The sequence below is a fragment of the Diplodia seriata genome, assembly GCF_021436955.1.
Source record: "Diplodia seriata strain FDS-637 chromosome Unknown scaffold_7, whole genome shotgun sequence".
NCBI lineage: Eukaryota > Fungi > Ascomycota > Dothideomycetes > Botryosphaeriales > Botryosphaeriaceae > Diplodia > Diplodia seriata.
This window is the reverse complement of record NW_027117314.1, coordinates 2,521,990-2,538,450: the sequence shown is the minus strand read 5'-3', so window position 1 is coordinate 2,538,450 and position 16,461 is coordinate 2,521,990. Positions and strand designations below refer to the sequence as shown.

The window sequence follows — 16,461 nt, the reverse complement described above, 5'->3', positions numbered from 1 at the left end:
CTGGACGCGCTGTTCAAGAATACAGTCATAGGTACGGGCCTTCGTTCACCGATGACGGGAGCCGTACTACAATTCGTGCTCGAGCATGACAAAGCTGAGTGAAAGAAAAAGAGAAGTATGCGAAGCAAAGCTTTTCGAAGTGCCCTCTGGGGTGGGGAGAGATGTCGGGACGTGTGGATTGGGAAGAAGGGAAAAAAACTTTTACTACTTTCATCCTCTGCGATGGTGGGCCAAATCCCACTTTTTTTTTTTCGTTGATGCTCCCGCCTTGTTTTGCGGGAGGTCGAGGAAGAAAAACATAGAAGTCGGAAGACACTCGTGCGGGACGACGCCTCGGCCGATCACGATCGAGATCGCGTTCCGCGCGTCTGTGTGTCCGAGACACAAGAGAAAGGCGGGGTGGATCGCATGTGGGTCAGAAGGGTGGGGTATATGTATTGGATGTGGGAACTTCCCTTTCTTTGCTCCTCTTCTCACACCATCCCCACTCGCTGGAGCATGAAGGATGGCCAAGCGTGCCGAGATGGAAGAAAAGAGGGTAAAACTTGAAACAAGGCTTGTGATAAAAATGGACGACGAGTCGGGCCAGATCGTTCGCAGGATGACAATGGGATTCTTGGGTTACATCTGGGAGATAACGATTCAGAGCAGAGAGAATGCGTGGACGCCTAGCCCGCGATGGACAGGACGTAGGGGGAGTCGGCCTTTTAATTTCTTCCCTTCCAATCACACGTCTCGCTGTAAAGGTTCCTGAGGACTTCCCTTTGAAAGTTCTCCCATCTAATGAATGCGTGCTAGGCAGACATGAATCCAACGCTCAAATCGTCTGAGCCCGAATCACTTTCATCTTTGCAAGTATCTACAGTCCTCGCGAGCAAGTGCTTACTTCATGCTCGCCGTGATCAGTCCCTCATAGAAGAATCACTTGACCGTTTTGACACCAACAACAATCACCTGATATCGACAGAGGAGCAATCCATCTCGCTTGACCACCTGCCCAAGCCCCATTTCCTTCTTCGTTAGACAGACGTCAAGTGACACTACTGTGTAGCGGCGCGACAACCCACCTTGTGCGCCTTCCAATCCTTCCGCTGGCACTCAGGGGAGCAATACTTCACTGTCTTGCAGCGCGAGCACCTCAACAGCTCACCTCCCCCATCCCTCTCCTTCCGCCCACAAACGGCGCATCCGCCCGGCGGTGCCTCCGTAGTGGCGCCCCTGCCCCCTACTCCCGCAGCAGCAACACCAGCAGCACCGCCGCCGCCAGAGGAATCCTTATCTCCTGAAAACGCGGGAACCTCTTGCTGCCTCTCCACCATTCCGCTCGAGAAGACCGGCGCAACAGCCACGCGCACCGCGACCCGCGTTAGCGCGGCGGCGGCGGACGCCTCCAACCCCCACCCGTCGCCGTAGCCATCTGGAAAGACGCCCGTGCCGCACGCGCAGAGTACACTCTCTCCGTCCGCGAACGAAAGCGGGATACTCTTCGCCCCTCGGTTGTACGCGCACTTCCCGCCGGTCCCGTGCGCCCACGTGCGCGCGCGCTCCGCCATGGCCGGCAGCGCCGCCTTCCACGCGCTAAGCTCCGCGCCGTCGACCTTGACCTGGCAAAGCGGATGCTTGTGGAGCTCTTGCAATGCAGGGGCGATGTCGCGAACGATGTCGAGCGTTAGCGGGATGCACGCGGCGTCGAGGACAACGCTTTGAGACGCGAGGTCAAGGCGGATCGCTGAAGCGAGGATCAGCACATGCACGCCGCCGGCGGAGGGGTTGGAGAGGGTGAAAAACGGAGTCTGCGTGGTGCTGGCGTCACGGTCGCCAAAATGAGAGAAGATGGTGAGGAGGGAGTCTTTGAAAGCGATGCGGGTTTCGAAGTGGTCGCCGGTTGGTGAAGCCGAGTCAAGAGAGGCGTCACGGATGCGGATTTCACGGTGTGACCATGCCGACGAAAGATGAATGTTTAGCCACGGCGTCTTGTGGGACGCCTTTGTGTCGATGACGGGGAGGTTCGAGACAGGCAGATAAGGCGCATTCCAGGTGATGGGACCACTACGCTCTGGGAAGATGGGATGTATGAAGTTGGGAAAGTAGTGCTTCATTGAGGGGGAGGCGATTGGGACGATGACCTCAATGTATGAAGACTTGCGCGCAATCCGAACCTTGCTCTGGACCTTGAGAATTGGAACTGGAAAATGCAGCTGAGGATGTGAAGACTCCGTGCCAATTTTGACTGCAATCACGCAGGGTGAAATCTGGACAGTGTCCACCGCGGCGCCATGGCTGAGTTTGGTCTTCAGGTCGTGGGATAACAGTATGACGCGGCCAGTCAAGTTGGATATACGAGCCGTGCCTGTAAGGAAGTTTGCAGTGATCTGTATCCGGACATTGGTCTGCGTTGTGAGTCCATCGTTATCTTGCTTCTTGACCGGCGGCAACACGTGCGGTGCTACAGAAATATTCGGGCGACATCGCGTTATGAAGACATGTTCAGTGTTGTCGAGAGAAACGTCAAAGATGCCTAGGGTGTCATCGAGCTTCGAAGCAAAAGATCCAATGGCGTGCGGCGTAGGTTGGAGAGCGAGTTTTATCGATAGAGTTCGCGCGTTGCTCAGTAGGATAACAGTAGGGACTAGGAACGATACCCAGAGCGGCGACTCGCCATGCCATCCTCGACCGTCTTGTTGGATTTTCAAGGCGAAATCCTGTGTGTTCCTTTCGCCGGTGAAATGCTCGGTTCCAAACGCTAAATGGATGGCCGCAAAAGACGAGCGCTCTGTTGCCGTGTATGTGTGGCAGATCAACGGGGGATTGCCGAGCTGTCCCTTCCCAACTTCATGAAACATGCGGAGCTTCGAGCGCGGCACTTTCAACGTCACATTCACAATGTTCGGCAGAGAGCTCCAGGCCAGCTGGGATGCCTCACGGCACCTTCTAGCCATCTGCTCCAAGGGAAATTCCGGTATCAGGCCAGAGCATACATCAAAGAGATGCATCTGGACCCTCAGCTCCTGCAGGTAATCCTGCCCAAGCATAAGTTTATTATCCTTGTCAATGAGATCGAGAAGGAGTGTTGCAGCCTTGCTCCAGTCTGCTTCCACTCTACCCTTGACGAACCGAAGGAACGCCGCAAAGCTTGCGCGCGTGTAGTACGGCGTGGAAACGTTGGAAACATGTCGTGCACTGCGCTTAGCCATGAGAACACTTGGATCCTCGCCCTCAAACATGGTCAAGTATGTTTGGTAAAGGAGTTGGGCCAGATCGGTCTCATCGTAGTGAAGGCGTGATGGCTGGACACTGCCAGCTGGAATGCGATTCTTCCAAGTCAACCTACTATGAAGCTGTGTAGCATTGCCATCTTGAAAAGACTGGAGTAGAGATTCTTGAGTCGAGGACACCAGTGACGTGTTGGTCCAATACTGCACAGGAAAGAGGCCTAGAAGAGTCGATAAGGCGGAAGCGTTGCCGCAGAGCAGTGCATCCATCGGCGGCTGGTCTGCCTCGTGGCGGCGCACGAGAGACTCTGTGACAAGGGTAGCAGCTTGGCTACCGTCCAACAGGGGTGCAGTAGCCACCAACAGGTTCAGAGAGCCAAAGTGGTCGATAAGATTGGATGTGTCAATAACGTTGAAGACGGTCGGGGCCTGGCCTGACCTGTAGTCATCGGCATCAAGAATCAGTGGGTCCGGCATGTAAGGCCCACGATACCACTGGGCAGCGTCGTCAGCGGCGGTCAGTTTCTGGTGCAGCACATGGCAGAAGGTCATAGCTTCTCCCACAAAGAAGCGTAGTGTGAATTGCCGAGAGCGCCTCCGGAACGCGTCGCACCAGGCTTCGAACTGCAGACGGGCCGTCTTCACGAGCGGGTCCAAGCCAAGGCCGTGTTGCACCTGATTTGGGTTCAGCGGAGAGGCGTGCGTTAGCGGCAGATACGCAGTCGCTAGGTGGAAGCCCAGCAGAGGATCGGTGCCATAATGGAGGGTCAGGTTGTCCATCTGGCCAGAGAACATGGGGTTAGGCACGTCCGTCTTTGCCGTAGCGCCAGGGCCATCCGTGGTGCCGCTACGCCAGTACTGTTTGAACAGTCGAGGCGCATCTAGCACAGCGTCCACGGCGGAGGGCGCGGCAGACCGGGCTGCGGTAATACTAACATTAATGCCAGCCCCTCCGATAGCTTCCTGGGCCTGCTTGGCGCGCTCGAACTCGGCGCGAGAGGGGCGGGCATCAGCATTGACGTAGGAGAGCCAGACCTCGTGGACTGCGGCTAGAGTCGCGGAATCGCACACGCGGAGGCAGCTGCCATGGGGGCCGCGGTGCCATTCGTCCAGGGAGGACGAGGTTTCAGTCAACGTCTTGGCGTGCCGCTGGAGCAGCTCGAAACTAGCACTGTCCAGGAACTGGTGGTAGTAGATGCTCCAGACGGCGTGCTGGTTGCGGCCGTCGCGGTCGTCGAGAATCAGGCTGAAGAGGAGGATGTTGCGGGCTGTGCACGTCAGAGGACTGGGCGGAGCAGCTCTCACACACGCGGCATACCAATGACGGCGCGCTGCAGGTCGCAGCTAGTGATATCGATCGGGCGGGCATCAGCACGGGCGGCCTCGCAGTAGGCCGTGAAGAGGACATTGCGCGCGTCTCCGCAGCCCAGGGCGAGCACGCGGGCAGGCAGCTCGGGCGGCAGGTGCTGAGTGAGACAGGCGGCGGGCGTGTTGCCGAGCGGATAGAAGAAGGCGGCCGCCAGATCGACGTAGGCCGGATAGAACATGGCGGCGGGCGTGTGGGCGAAGCAACGGCGGAGGTGTCTGGTCGGGGCACCGATTGGGGCTGGCGCCGCTGGCCAGGAGGCAGAAAGGCGGGCGATCAGGTCTAGATTGCGCTCGCCGGGCAGCCGCCGCCCCGCGGTTGGCTGCCCATCCGGCCAGCATGTAATGCATTTATTAGCGGACGCGCACACGCCTCAGTGCGGGTCGGGAAAGCTTCCGCGATCGAGAGTCCAGACCGTCGCGCAGTCTCGGCCCTTCGCGTCTTCTGCGCCGCTCCAGCCCACTTGAACACCTTCGCTATCCCGTCCTCGCGAGCCCCAGCGATCGCCCTCGAGTTACACAGACCTGGGCACCTCTCGACCACCTGCCTGCATCCGCCACGACTCCGCGACAACGTGTGCTGAGCCGCATCCATCTCGCTGCCGTCCCCGGTCCGCTCTCCACACCATCGCTCCCGTCGCCGTCGATCGCAGCGATCCCGACGACACTCGCAAACCCCACCGACCACCAACCCGCCGCGCTGCATGCGGCCGTCTCCTCACCATGATGGAGACTACTACTATCGCGCCGCTCACCCTGCGGCTCCCCGGCGTGCAGCCCACCGACTCGCTCGCCGTGCGCCTGCGCCCCGAACTCTCCTACCACCTGCTTGAGCGCGCCCCGAAGCTGGACGGCCCCGAATCCTACGACTCCTGGGCCTGCAACGTCGAGAACGCGCTGGCCGAGGGCGGCTACAAGGGCTTCATCGACGGAACCTGGGACCACTTCGACCGCACCGAGTGGTGGCGCCACGGCGACGCGCAGGCCCAGGAGATCATCGAGAGCTCCTGCGCCGACTCCATCCTGCACTCGGTCCTGTCCGAGGATGGCGAGGCCAAGATCAACACCGCTGCGAAGCTGTGGCACTTCCTGAAAGCCGCCCACGGCTGGCTGAGCGAGGTGACATACTCGGGCCTGCTGCGTCGCTGGAACAGCGTCACCATGGCCGCCTGCGTCAGCGGGGCCCGCCCTTTCGCGCGCGAGCTGATGCAGATCAACAAGGACCTCCGCGAGCTCCACGAGGCCTACGCCAAGGCCACGCTCGAGATGAACGCCTGGTTCCTGTACACGCTCAGCGAGAATTTCGACACCAAGCCCGGCCAGTGCATGGATTTCGGCGAGTTGCAGCGCAAGGTTGCGGCCTGCGAAGACACGCTGAAACGCGGCGTGGCCACTGCCGCCGTGCGAACTGCCCAGATTGAGCGCGATGCCGAGGCCGCAAAAGCAAGGCTGGGCAGCGGCGGCCGTTGCGTGGACCTCATCCCTGACGAGCCCATGGTTACTTTTGGCTTGCGGTGTGCCCCGGCCCAGCCTGCGTTGCCGCTTCCTTCCTCGGGCTGGCATGAAAAGAGGAGGCTGGACCAGCAATGCCGGCCGTCGAAGAGAGTCAAGACTGAAACATGACTTCCACCCACCACCACCCACAACAGCATCCTTCCCCGGCCTCTCCACTGCATCGCCTCGAATGCGGTGTGATGCCGCAGCGGTGCTGCAGGAACCGTTGATCGCCATGAGACACGACGGCTGATCGACGTGCGGTCACGTCGCACAGTCACCGCAGCTAACGTCGGTGTCGTCGCCTCGGAGCGTCGTCGGCTGCAGAGCCGCATTCCTGCCACCCCGGACGCGTCGGATATCGTGCGTTTCCTTCGATCCCGGCGCATTTACTACCGGCCTTTCCTGGCGACCCGGACGTTTGACGGCCGGGGCCCTCGCCCGCCCCTTGCTGGCACGTTGCACGGCAACGGTCGATCAGGCCCCCTCGGCCAATAGGAAGCGTCCCGTGCCGCAGCAGCAGAAGCTGTGGCACTCTAACGACCGCAGTACCCTTCTGCCATGTCACTTTTCGAGCTCAACAGTTTTTCAACATGTCGCATTGTCCGACCGTCAAGCGGCAGAGCAATCAACGGAGTCCCAGGGACATCCCAGAGCAGGCGTTTCGCAGAGATAGCGGTAATATACTGAGCCATAGCCGAGATGTGATATCTGCGGCATGGCGAAATGTGGTGCGAGGTAATTGAAGATGGCTGGACTGGAGCGGTATATCGCTCAGTCTCTTCCAGCACAGGAGGGGGAGCGAAGGGTTGTTTCCCCCACTCCAAGCGTAATCAGACCATCAATCATTTGGAACCATACCCAATACATCGTAATCTTCAAACTCGTCAATCAAATTTACAAACTTGCCTTACTACGCCTTCTTCGCCGTGTGTGGTGAGGCTTTCACCGGTGTGCTGAGACTCGTGCGTGACGCCCACTCCCCGAATTCCCAGGCTTCCACTCACACCATACGTTGGCTGAAAGGCTTTCCATAGGGATGGAATATTCGCAGATGCGCGAGCGCCTTGATACAATGGACGATGATGTCTTCTCGGACCCGGGCTCGTCGTTCTTCAGAGAGGCCTTCTTCTCGTCGTCTCCCCAAATCGACTCAACACCACCAACCTCAGACTTCGCTGGTTCGAGCCACAATACACCCGCACATTCTCGTCACCGGACACCGGTAAAGTCATTGAACACTCCGTGGGGCCTCAGCTTTGAAGAACAGGACATAAAGCTCGAGACCACGCCGCCCCCGTCCTCCCAGCTCCCGGCTGAATGCGACCAGTCGCCAACACCTGCACCGAAAAACAGGACAGCAACGCCCAATGCCGTCCGACCACTACAATGCTGCCAGATCAAGGCCAAAGTCGCGCGAGACCTCATCAGCCGATCCAAGCAAGACATGCCACTGCTCTCGGACACGCCCGACGAGCACGCCTACAACCAATGGGCAACCATCGTCCGCAACGCCTTGGTTCAGGGCGAAATGTTCAAGTTCGTCGACGGCTCACATGCCGCCGTGCACCGCGGCACGCGCTTCTACCGCAATGCCGAGATCAAAACAGCCGATCTCATCCGCGACGCCTACACTGCCGCTGCCGGCGACTGCAAGGACCCGGTTGTCCTGCGCGACACGCTGCACATGCCCGCCGACGATCTCTGGGACCACATTCGCGCCGCCCACACATCCATCCCCACCGCCACGCCGACCCCTTCCTTCTTTTCCTCTATCAATACCTTCTCCTCCTCCGCAGGTCCCTCCTCATCCTCCTGCTCCCTCCCCTCCGCCCCGCCACCACCACTACCGCCCACCTCCCTTCCTCCTTCCAACCACTTCAGCACCATCAGCGGCCGCGTCTACTTCCTCGTCCAGAGGTTCAACTCCTGCACCCTGGCCCTCTTCGACGGCAACATCACCCGTTTCGCCGCCCAGCTCGAAACCATCGTGCACCGCATGGGCGAGCTCGGCTATCACCTGCCGGCTTACATGCTCAACATGCACTTCCTGTACAACCTGGAGCCCAAGCTCGGCCCCAAGGTGAAGGAGCTGGAGAAGACGTACGGGGAGGCGCTGTGGAAGGGAGAGGAAGGCGGTGCTCGCGGTGGCGGCGTGTCATTTGCGGTGGTGAGGGAGGCGCTGATTGAGGAGGCGGAGAGGTTGAGAGAAAAGGAGGAGCAGGAGCAGGAGGGTGAGGTGGTGGATGCCGTGCTGAGGAGCTTGGAGAAGGAGGGTGAGGGTGGGAGGGAGATGAAGGCGAAGGAGAGGGAGTGGGGGGATCAGTGGATCCGAGAAGAAAGTAAAGAGGCAAAGGAGAGGGCAAAGAGAGCGGATGCGGCGGAGAGGAGAATGAGGTCCGTGGAGGGTGATGTGGAGTCATCGCCATCCATTGCGGATGAAGAGCTAAGGAGGCTGCAGAAAGATGTCCAAGACTCGGCGGAGTCTGATGAGGCTGATTCCAGCGAAATGGAAGAGGAGGAGCATGAGAGCTCAGACGAAGATGAGCAAGAGCTTCCGGCAGGGTTGGTTGCTCGGGGCGAGAAAATCAGCGAAGAGGAAGCTGATGGAGAACACCATGGACAGATACAAGAGCAGCGACAGAAAGTAGTCTTGCAAGTGAAGGATACTGAAGACGAAAAATCTGACGAGAGCTCCTCCTCAGAAGAAGAAGAAAAAGAAGAGCTAGAAGTGGAACCCAGCACTCGGAACAGGTGTTCCACAACCCCAGATCAAGTTCACAGGCTGAACGAGATATTGAGGGTGTCGGAAACACCCATTATGCGCCCAGGAACTCAACCCCAGCCACCCAGCAGCAAGACTTCATCATCGCAGTCAGTCATTCTCGCCAAATCTCCAGCAAGAGTGGCACAAGTCCTCGGAGATTCCGCTCGAAGCGTATCGGCCGTCCCTATGCCCTCGACCAAAACCGGGCCCTCGACCAGGCCTCCTCCGTCTGCGGGCCCTTCCCCTTCAGCTCCTCCTGCAGCTGCATCCGTCCCTTCGACGGCAAGCTCAACCTATGTTGTGCCTCGCGATCTCAACGAGCCCTACTCTGACATCGAAAGCACCGCCGCCGCGGTCCGGCGGGCTCGTGGCGCTAAGATGGCCGCCGAATTGAATAGAAAGCAGCGGCGTGAGGCGGCAAAGACGAACAGGCAGCAGAAGACGCTGCATGAAACCGCCGCCGCCACCACCTTCGCCGATGCCGTCTCGGGCGGAACCGTGCGGAGGAAGTCTGCGGCGGAGGCAAATGAGGCGTTCGATCGAGAGTATAAGAGGTCTAGTGGTTTGAAAGCGTACTGTTATCGCTGCAAGAGTACGGACCATACGAGCGAGTGTAAGTGCCCGTGGAGCCCCAGCGTGGCGAGGGACGTGGGTACAGGGAGGTTGGTCAATGTGGGGTTTACGAGGCTTCCGCATGTGAACTTCAAGATTGAGAAGAAGGAGAAGGAGGCGGAGAAAAGTGAAGATAGGGGCGAGGATAAGGAGAAAAAGAAGAAAAGTAAGAAAGACAAGAAGGAGAAGAAGGGAAAAAGAGAGAAGGAGAAGAAGGAAAAAAGAGAGAAGGAGAAGAAGGAAAAAAGAGAGAAGGAAAAAAGAAAGGAAGAAAGGAGAGAAAAGAAAAGGGAGAAAAAGGAAAAGAAGAGGAAGCAGAGGGAGGAGGATGAGCGCGAAGTAGCAGAAGTCGGGAGCCCAAGTAAGACATTGAGGAGGAGTTCGTTGGCGCTGTAACATGCGCGGCTGTTGGTTTTCTGACTTCATTCGCTTCTCCTTGTTGATGTCTGGTTTTCCTTGTGAGACTTCTTCTTCTATTCCATCGTTTATTCGAGTTACAGCTGTACGCGTTACCCTGGGCTTCAACATGTCTGGTCAACTTTCATTGCGACGTATAAGCATATATATCAATTATATCCACTATTTCCATATCATTCCGTCATGAATTGCAGGTATGTAATAAGAGTTCCATGTTCATGTCAAACGCTGCTCTTTCCGATCTACAATGCGCATGATCAGCCTTGCGGCGCAGCTGCTTAGCACCACGGCTAGGCGGCGCTTGTAACTTCTCTGGCACGCGATAAGCGAGCCTTTGGCGGACAAAGACAAGGAGATACAGTTTCAGAATGAGCTTGGCCTATCTCACTGTCGCTCGGCTCCAATACGACGGCGGCTACGGGCGTGCTCATGGACGAATCGAAGCGAGCGGCGAGAAGATGAGGTCGGCGGCTATTGCGGCGCAGCGCAAACTACCATGTCTTTTTATACAACACCACCCCGTCGCAGCTCCCAGACAATCCGAGAAACCCTTGCTCCCACTGACAGACGCAGAGGCTACATTTACAGATAGAAGTGACGCACCGGTTGCGCCACGCATCGTCGCCAGATCGAACGCAATGCCGCTCGCACTCACCACCACCTTCACTCCAGCCGCCTCGTGCCTCTCGTCCATATACTACTTCGAAGAAGACGGCTCAACCAGACTCCAGCTCGGTCCGCCGTCGACATCCGACTGTCTCCCCTCCAGCTACCAAGCCGACCCTCTATTCTACTACTCGCCCGGGGTATGTCCATGGGGCTACACGACGGCGTGCTGGTCCATGACGACCAACCAAGACGACGCCGCCGTGCGAGAAACAGTAGCCACATGCTGTCCACGGTAACAAACTCCCCCCCTTCAACCATCCTACCAAAAGGGGGGCTCAAAACTGACAATCGCCTCTCCTCCACCACCCAGCAACTACGCCTGCATGACGACCGTCTCGCAAGGCTGGGACTTCCAGTCGACGCTGCCGTGCGAGTCGCACTGGCCGGGCGGCGACGGGCGCGGCCCGACCACCGTCACGGCCACGGCGCTGCTCAACGGCGTCACCAGCCTCACCGTCCGCACCGTCAGCTCGCTCGACGCCATCAACAACTACGGCGTCATCGTCCGCCGGCAGGCGACCGACAACAACGTGCCCTCGTCCGCGACGGCAACCGCAACGACCATGTCGACGGCGTTGTCGTCGTCGTCGTCGACGCCGACGCCGGCCCGGACGGGTTCGGATATTCACCAGGGCGCAACCGCGACCGCGACCGCGACCGCAACTTCGTCGTCTTCTGCTTCGGCAGAGCGCTCTACTGGTGGCAGCGCGGGCCTCAGCACCGCGGCGAAAGTGGGCATCGGCATCGGCGCGGTGTTGCTCGTCGTGAGCGCGTTGGCGTTGGGCTTCCTGGTGGGGCGGAGGAACAAGCAGAAAGGGAGGGAGAGGAGAGGCGGCGGCGGTGGTGCAGGCAGCCCGGTCGAGCACGTGTTTTCCCCGGGCGGGGATTTGAAGGGGGGACCGCTGCCCAGGGGTTTCGGGCGTTCGGAGGTGGACGGGAGGGCGCAGCGGGTGGAGTTGCCTGGGGTGAGGGATGCGGTGCATGAGTTGTACGGGGACGAGGCGGCGGCGGATAGGGGGATGAGGTAAAAGTGATGCGTGCGGTTCGAGGGGGTTTGCATCTTAAGCGTGAGAGTGCTTCGTTGCTTGCGGTGGGATGGGATTGATACATGTAATTACTTCTCCTGTTGGGGCTGGTAGTCCTGGCCAATGGCGGGCTGCACGGTATGTACGATGGTGATGCTTTGTTGACGAGGGCTTACTTAGATTCAAGCGGTACGATACCGGGCTTCATGCTGTACTTTGTGGCGTCCCGGAATTGCACAACAAATGCAGCAAGCTGATCAGCTCGATTTCTACAAGGGTATCTTCCCATACGTTCCTCATGAATACAAAGTCATCCTCGAACCTCAATGCAATCCTACCTTCCACCGTCCTCATCATCACAGCGCCCACTCATTAGGCTCGTTCATCGGTACGAACGGCTCATCAATCTGCTTGACGGCCAATTCGCTGCACAAAATGCTGTTTCCAATCATACCGTTAGCCACGATCAACTTTCAATAAGGGGGAAGACGAAGAAGAAGCTGCTTACCAAGCCGCCGCGACCAACTCGTCCAACTCCCTCGCCGCCCTCTCCCTGCTCGCGCCGGTGCTCATGCCCTTCATCACCTCCGTCTGCAGCTTGCCGATCCGGTTCGCCTTACTCCTGCCGGACTGCTCGACGACGCGCTTGCCCAAGCACTCGGAATGAAACGCGTGCTGGCAGGGGAAGACGAAGAACTGCCTCGCCAGCAGCGGCAGGCGGCAGATGTAGCACTTCTCGCCCGGCTCGACGATGGCGTAGCGCGACTCGAGCTGCTTGATGTCGCGCTTGATGTGCTCCGCCGTCTGCGTGCTCTCGTCCATCTCGCGCTTCAGCGCGTCGATCTGCCGGCTGTACTCCTCCAGCGCCGCGCATATCTCCTCCTTGAAGTCGTCGATGACGACGAAGTCCGGGAAGAACGGGATCAGGTCCTCGATCCGCAGCAGCTCCGACCGCCGCAGAAACTCAATCGCCGGCTTGATGCCTGTGCTCTGCGATATCACCTTCTTCGCCACCGCCAGCCACAGCTTCTTGCGTAGTGCCGGGTTGGATTCCGGCCGATCGGCGACGGAGCTGGCGAGGTCGATCTCGTCGTACTTCAGTGCGAGCTCGACTGCCTGGACGTATTGCGACATGGAGCTGTAGATGTGAACGCAGCTTTGCACACGCTTGTGCTGGATGCAGAGGCGAAGGGCAAAGTCAGCGTCGTAGTTCTGCTCTTGTGCATACGACTGGGCCTCGAGATATTGAAGTAGTGCGGACTCGTCCCTCGAGGGGTGAGACGCGTATATCGAGATCAAGGTGTTGTGCACTGCGGCATCGGCGGAATGATGCTGGTTGATCTCGAACAGAAGATAACGGACAGCTTGGTTCTGCAAGATGTCGTTAGTAGAGCGCAGCCTTTCTGTTTGGTCCTTGGTTTACGTACCTGAGCCAAGGGCACCTGCACCATCTTGTTGTAGTTGAGAAGGGCAGGTATCAGCTTCCTGGCATCCAGGTTTACCTGCCGCATAAGAATCTCAACAAACTGGACGGACACGTTCGCCATCAGGACAGAGCTATATTTGTAGAATATCTCAGGGTCGGTTTGTTTCTTCAGCACGTCCAAAGACTCGACCCAGCGTTCCCTCTGGACCCAGTAAGCGAGAACGTAATTGTAGTCGTTCACAACAGTCGCAAAGTAGAGCAATTCTTCCTCCCTTCCGTGGCTGCTGATGATTTCATACACAGTCTTCCTATCAAGGTCGGACTTGTGTTTCGAAACAAATTCCTGAAACTCCCTCCGGGTGACCGACAATTGATCCTCGGTATCCCGAGCGTTCATACCCTCGGACAGCTCCGCCTTGGTGCCGATGGTGTCATCCAGTGCGTTTAGCTTGGATATATAGATCTCGACCAGCCAAGTAGCGGGAAGCATACGCTGCATGGTTTCGGATTTCTTGATGGTAGAAAGTTTGGTCGTCAGATACTTGCGCAAGGCATCCTGCTCGCCATGGTCGATGAATGTCAGAGCGACTTGCTCGAAAGGTTTGGTACTCCGGCCGTAGACACTCGCGGCCTCCAGGAACTGGCCTTTCTTGACTAGAAAGTCGCCGGAAGCAGTGGCAACAGCATCTTTCTGAGACGGGGTTTTCGCGAACTGGGAGGCAGCATCGAACTGTTGTTGATTCAAGAGGATCTTCCATACATCCCTACTCTCGTCGTACGCACTGATTTCGAAGACTTCCTGTTTGGTGAACAGCCAGAAAGTGCTTTTCTTCTGATCAGCGACCAGATCCAGCGCGGTTTCGCCTGGCTCGAGAACAACTTGATCATAGACAATGTTGTCGTTGAGCCGGTTGGAGCACACAATGCGTCCTTCTACCAGTTGAATGATGTGCCAATGGCTTAGAATCATCGAGCTTGCAGGATCTTGAATCGCCCGTGGCCGGCCGCCAGCCGTCTGAGATGGCGGTATCCTGGACCTGGGAAACATTTTGGATCCTTGGATGACCATGTTCCCCAGGTTCGAAGAGTCAGCGTTGGTCAGAAGCTTTCCATGCACAACGCCATGCGAGTTTAGCCATGCGAAGGCTCGTTCGTTCTCGGTGGCCGTGGACGAAGCCACTTCCTGGGTATCCGGAGACACAGCAAGCATGGCCGGGCCGGGACGGGAGCCCCCATTGAGCTCATATGGAGTGGGCGCCTCCGACTCAAAAAGCCGAGCATAAATAGAACCGCTGCCCTCCCGGCCATGTCTTCCAACCTTGCCCACAAAGTGCTGCATATCGGACGGCGTGGTCACCACAACCCTCCGCACATCGGGCCGCCCCGGAATGGCATCGGTCCATAGGCCAACAACGGGCCCATCCGCATTGTAGACAGCCTTCAAATACCTCTCCTCGCGGCGGTAGAATTCAGCGGAGGGCTCAATGTAAACCTCGTAAACGGTGCCGTCGGATCCGCCGATGAGAATCTCGCGGGTCGAGGCAGTGGGCTCGGAGGGATTCCACGAAACGCTTTCGATGGGGACGCCCTTCAACCTAGACAAGGCCTTGGGCTGGCGGCTCTGGGTGTGGAGGTAGTAGTTCTCGGCAAGAGTGGTGGTAATGATCAGGTGGGACGCGGTCGGGTCAAGGAACATGCGGCGGATGACACCGATCTCCGAGGGTCTCTTGGGGAGGTCAACATCTGCAGGCGGGGGGGTTAGAGAGGCGGTTGGAGAGTCGGGTCGGGGAGGGCATACCGTCGATGTCCTCGGGGCTGTCGAGGTCGAAGCGGAGGATGCGGCCGGTCTCGAAGGCCAGGATCAGCACATTGTTGGCGACCTGGGCAGCCACGAAGTCCGAGGGGCGGTCGAACTTGAGATTGACGAGTTCGACGTTGAAGATGGGCAGCGAGGCGTCGCCGAGGTCGTGCAGGCTGCTGGACGCGACATAGCCGCTGGACGGTTCGAAGGCCATATTCGGGTCACGAGGCAGCGCGGATGCTCATGCTCATGCTCAGAGGTCGGAGATCAGTGCATTGCCGCGCGGTGAAGTCGAGTTGCGCGCGGCGATTGCGGCGATGCAGCAGCGGGAGCGGGAGCTGTGCGGCCGCCTGGTGCAACGGAAGCTGCGCGCACGGACCATGGCGTCACTCGCCGAGGCTTGACGTCTCTCGTGCTTCTCATCTTTTTCTTGCGTCTTTGTGCATCGTTGCCCGAATGCATGCGCCACGTCACTGCAACATGTCAGCCATTGGCAGGAAGAGTGGGATGGATGGAGCGCGATAACAGACCCCCGCCGACCTCCACTCCTGCCGTCTACATATAACGGGCGCTGACCATCCAGTGTCGCCTTCGTCATGCGCAATCCATCATGTCGACCGTCTTTCCTCCGCGTGCCCCGCTGCCGAACCCTGACCAGCAGGCCGCTGGCATCGAGGCTTGTCTTAGGGTGCAACGCCTTGCCATGACTCAAGGCAAGCGACCTTTCGCTGCAACCCTCATCGGCCCCGACAATGAGACCATACTGCTCACCCACTGCTCCCTAAGCCACGTCGACCATGCCGAATCGAGTCTTGCGCGTCTGGCTGCTCTGCACTACACCCAGGAGTTTCTTTGGAAGTGCACGCTGTACAGCACCTGGGAGCCTTGCGCAATGTGCACAAGCACTATTTACTGGGCCAACATTGGGAGAATCGTCTATGCCGCCACCAACGACCAGCTGGCCGAGCTGACCGGAAGGGGCAATCCCGAGAATTTCACCATGAAATGGCATTGTCGCGACATCCTCGAAGGCAGCCAGAAGGACATACAGATATTGGGGCCCCTGGAAGGACTGGACAAGACGGTGATGGAGGAAAGCGACGTCTATTGGAAGCCAATCAGAGATGGCTTGTAGCTGCAGGACTGCCCCAACCACTTGCCAGCTCCAAACGAGGGATAGAGCTTCTCCTCTCATGCTCATCGCGGGCCTGGATCGCCGACGACGTCCCTAATGTCTTTACGCTTAGTACATATCGCCGAAAGTTGTTGGGCTTGTTGAGACTTCGGGCCCTTGAAATTTGTTGATGGGGAGACAGTGGCCACATATATAAGATCCCCGCGTTTCCCTTCCTCTACAGACCTACACCCCAACTCAGATTTACGTCAGACACAGGTGAGTGCATCATTGATGGTTGTTCCTCTCTATAGTTGACGACCCGGTGTAGCACAAGTATGGCGTCACCTCGCTTGGTTCTCGCCCTTCCTACCGTTTTACTCCTCTCGAGCTTTACCTCTGCGGTCCCTGGGGTCTATGATGACCCTGGGTTTATCTCTGCGGGCTCTGCGGGCTCTGCGGGCTCTGATGGGCCCAAGTCTACCTCTGCGGTCCGTTGGGTCTTCGATGACCCTGGATTTATCTCTGCGGGGCCTAAGCCTACCTCTGAGGACCCTGA

At 58.2% G+C, this 16,461-nt stretch overlaps 5 protein-coding genes across 5 annotated transcripts; 3 read left to right on the top strand and 2 right to left on the bottom strand.

The window, feature by feature from the left end:
• Positions 1-921: 921 nt before the first annotated feature.
• Positions 922-4,759, bottom strand: SLS55_007494 (uncharacterized protein; the record flags this gene model as incomplete). Its single annotated transcript, XM_066778911.1, has 4 exons — positions 922-954; positions 1,599-4,070; positions 4,149-4,480; positions 4,531-4,759. The coding sequence occupies 4 exons, from the start codon at positions 4,757-4,759 to the stop codon at positions 922-924; spliced, it is 3,066 nt and encodes a 1,021-aa protein (XP_066631348.1).
• Positions 4,760-5,300: 541 nt separating this feature from the next.
• SLS55_007493 (uncharacterized protein) lies at positions 5,301-6,200 on the top strand (the record flags this gene model as incomplete). Its single annotated transcript, XM_066778910.1, has 1 exon — positions 5,301-6,200. The coding sequence occupies one exon, from the start codon at positions 5,301-5,303 to the stop codon at positions 6,198-6,200; it is 900 nt and encodes a 299-aa protein (XP_066631347.1).
• Positions 6,201-7,441: 1,241 nt separating this feature from the next.
• Positions 7,442-9,846, top strand: SLS55_007492 (uncharacterized protein; the record flags this gene model as incomplete). Its single annotated transcript, XM_066778909.1, has 2 exons — positions 7,442-7,446; positions 7,503-9,846. 2 exons carry the CDS (start codon positions 7,442-7,444, stop codon positions 9,844-9,846), a joined length of 2,349 nt encoding a protein of 782 aa, XP_066631346.1.
• A 2,071-nt stretch (positions 9,847-11,917) lies between these two features.
• Positions 11,918-15,002, bottom strand: PEP3 (tethering complex subunit; the record flags this gene model as incomplete). Its single annotated transcript, XM_066778908.1, has 4 exons — positions 11,918-11,987; positions 12,070-12,932; positions 12,989-14,730; positions 14,786-15,002. 4 exons carry the CDS (start codon positions 15,000-15,002, stop codon positions 11,918-11,920), a joined length of 2,892 nt encoding a protein of 963 aa, XP_066631345.1.
• Positions 15,003-15,398: 396 nt separating this feature from the next.
• SLS55_007490 (uncharacterized protein) lies at positions 15,399-15,923 on the top strand (the record flags this gene model as incomplete). The annotated part of the gene is made up of 1 exon (XM_066778907.1): positions 15,399-15,923. The coding sequence occupies one exon, from the start codon at positions 15,399-15,401 to the stop codon at positions 15,921-15,923; it is 525 nt and encodes a 174-aa protein (XP_066631344.1).
• Between the last annotated feature and the right edge of the window lie 538 nt (positions 15,924-16,461).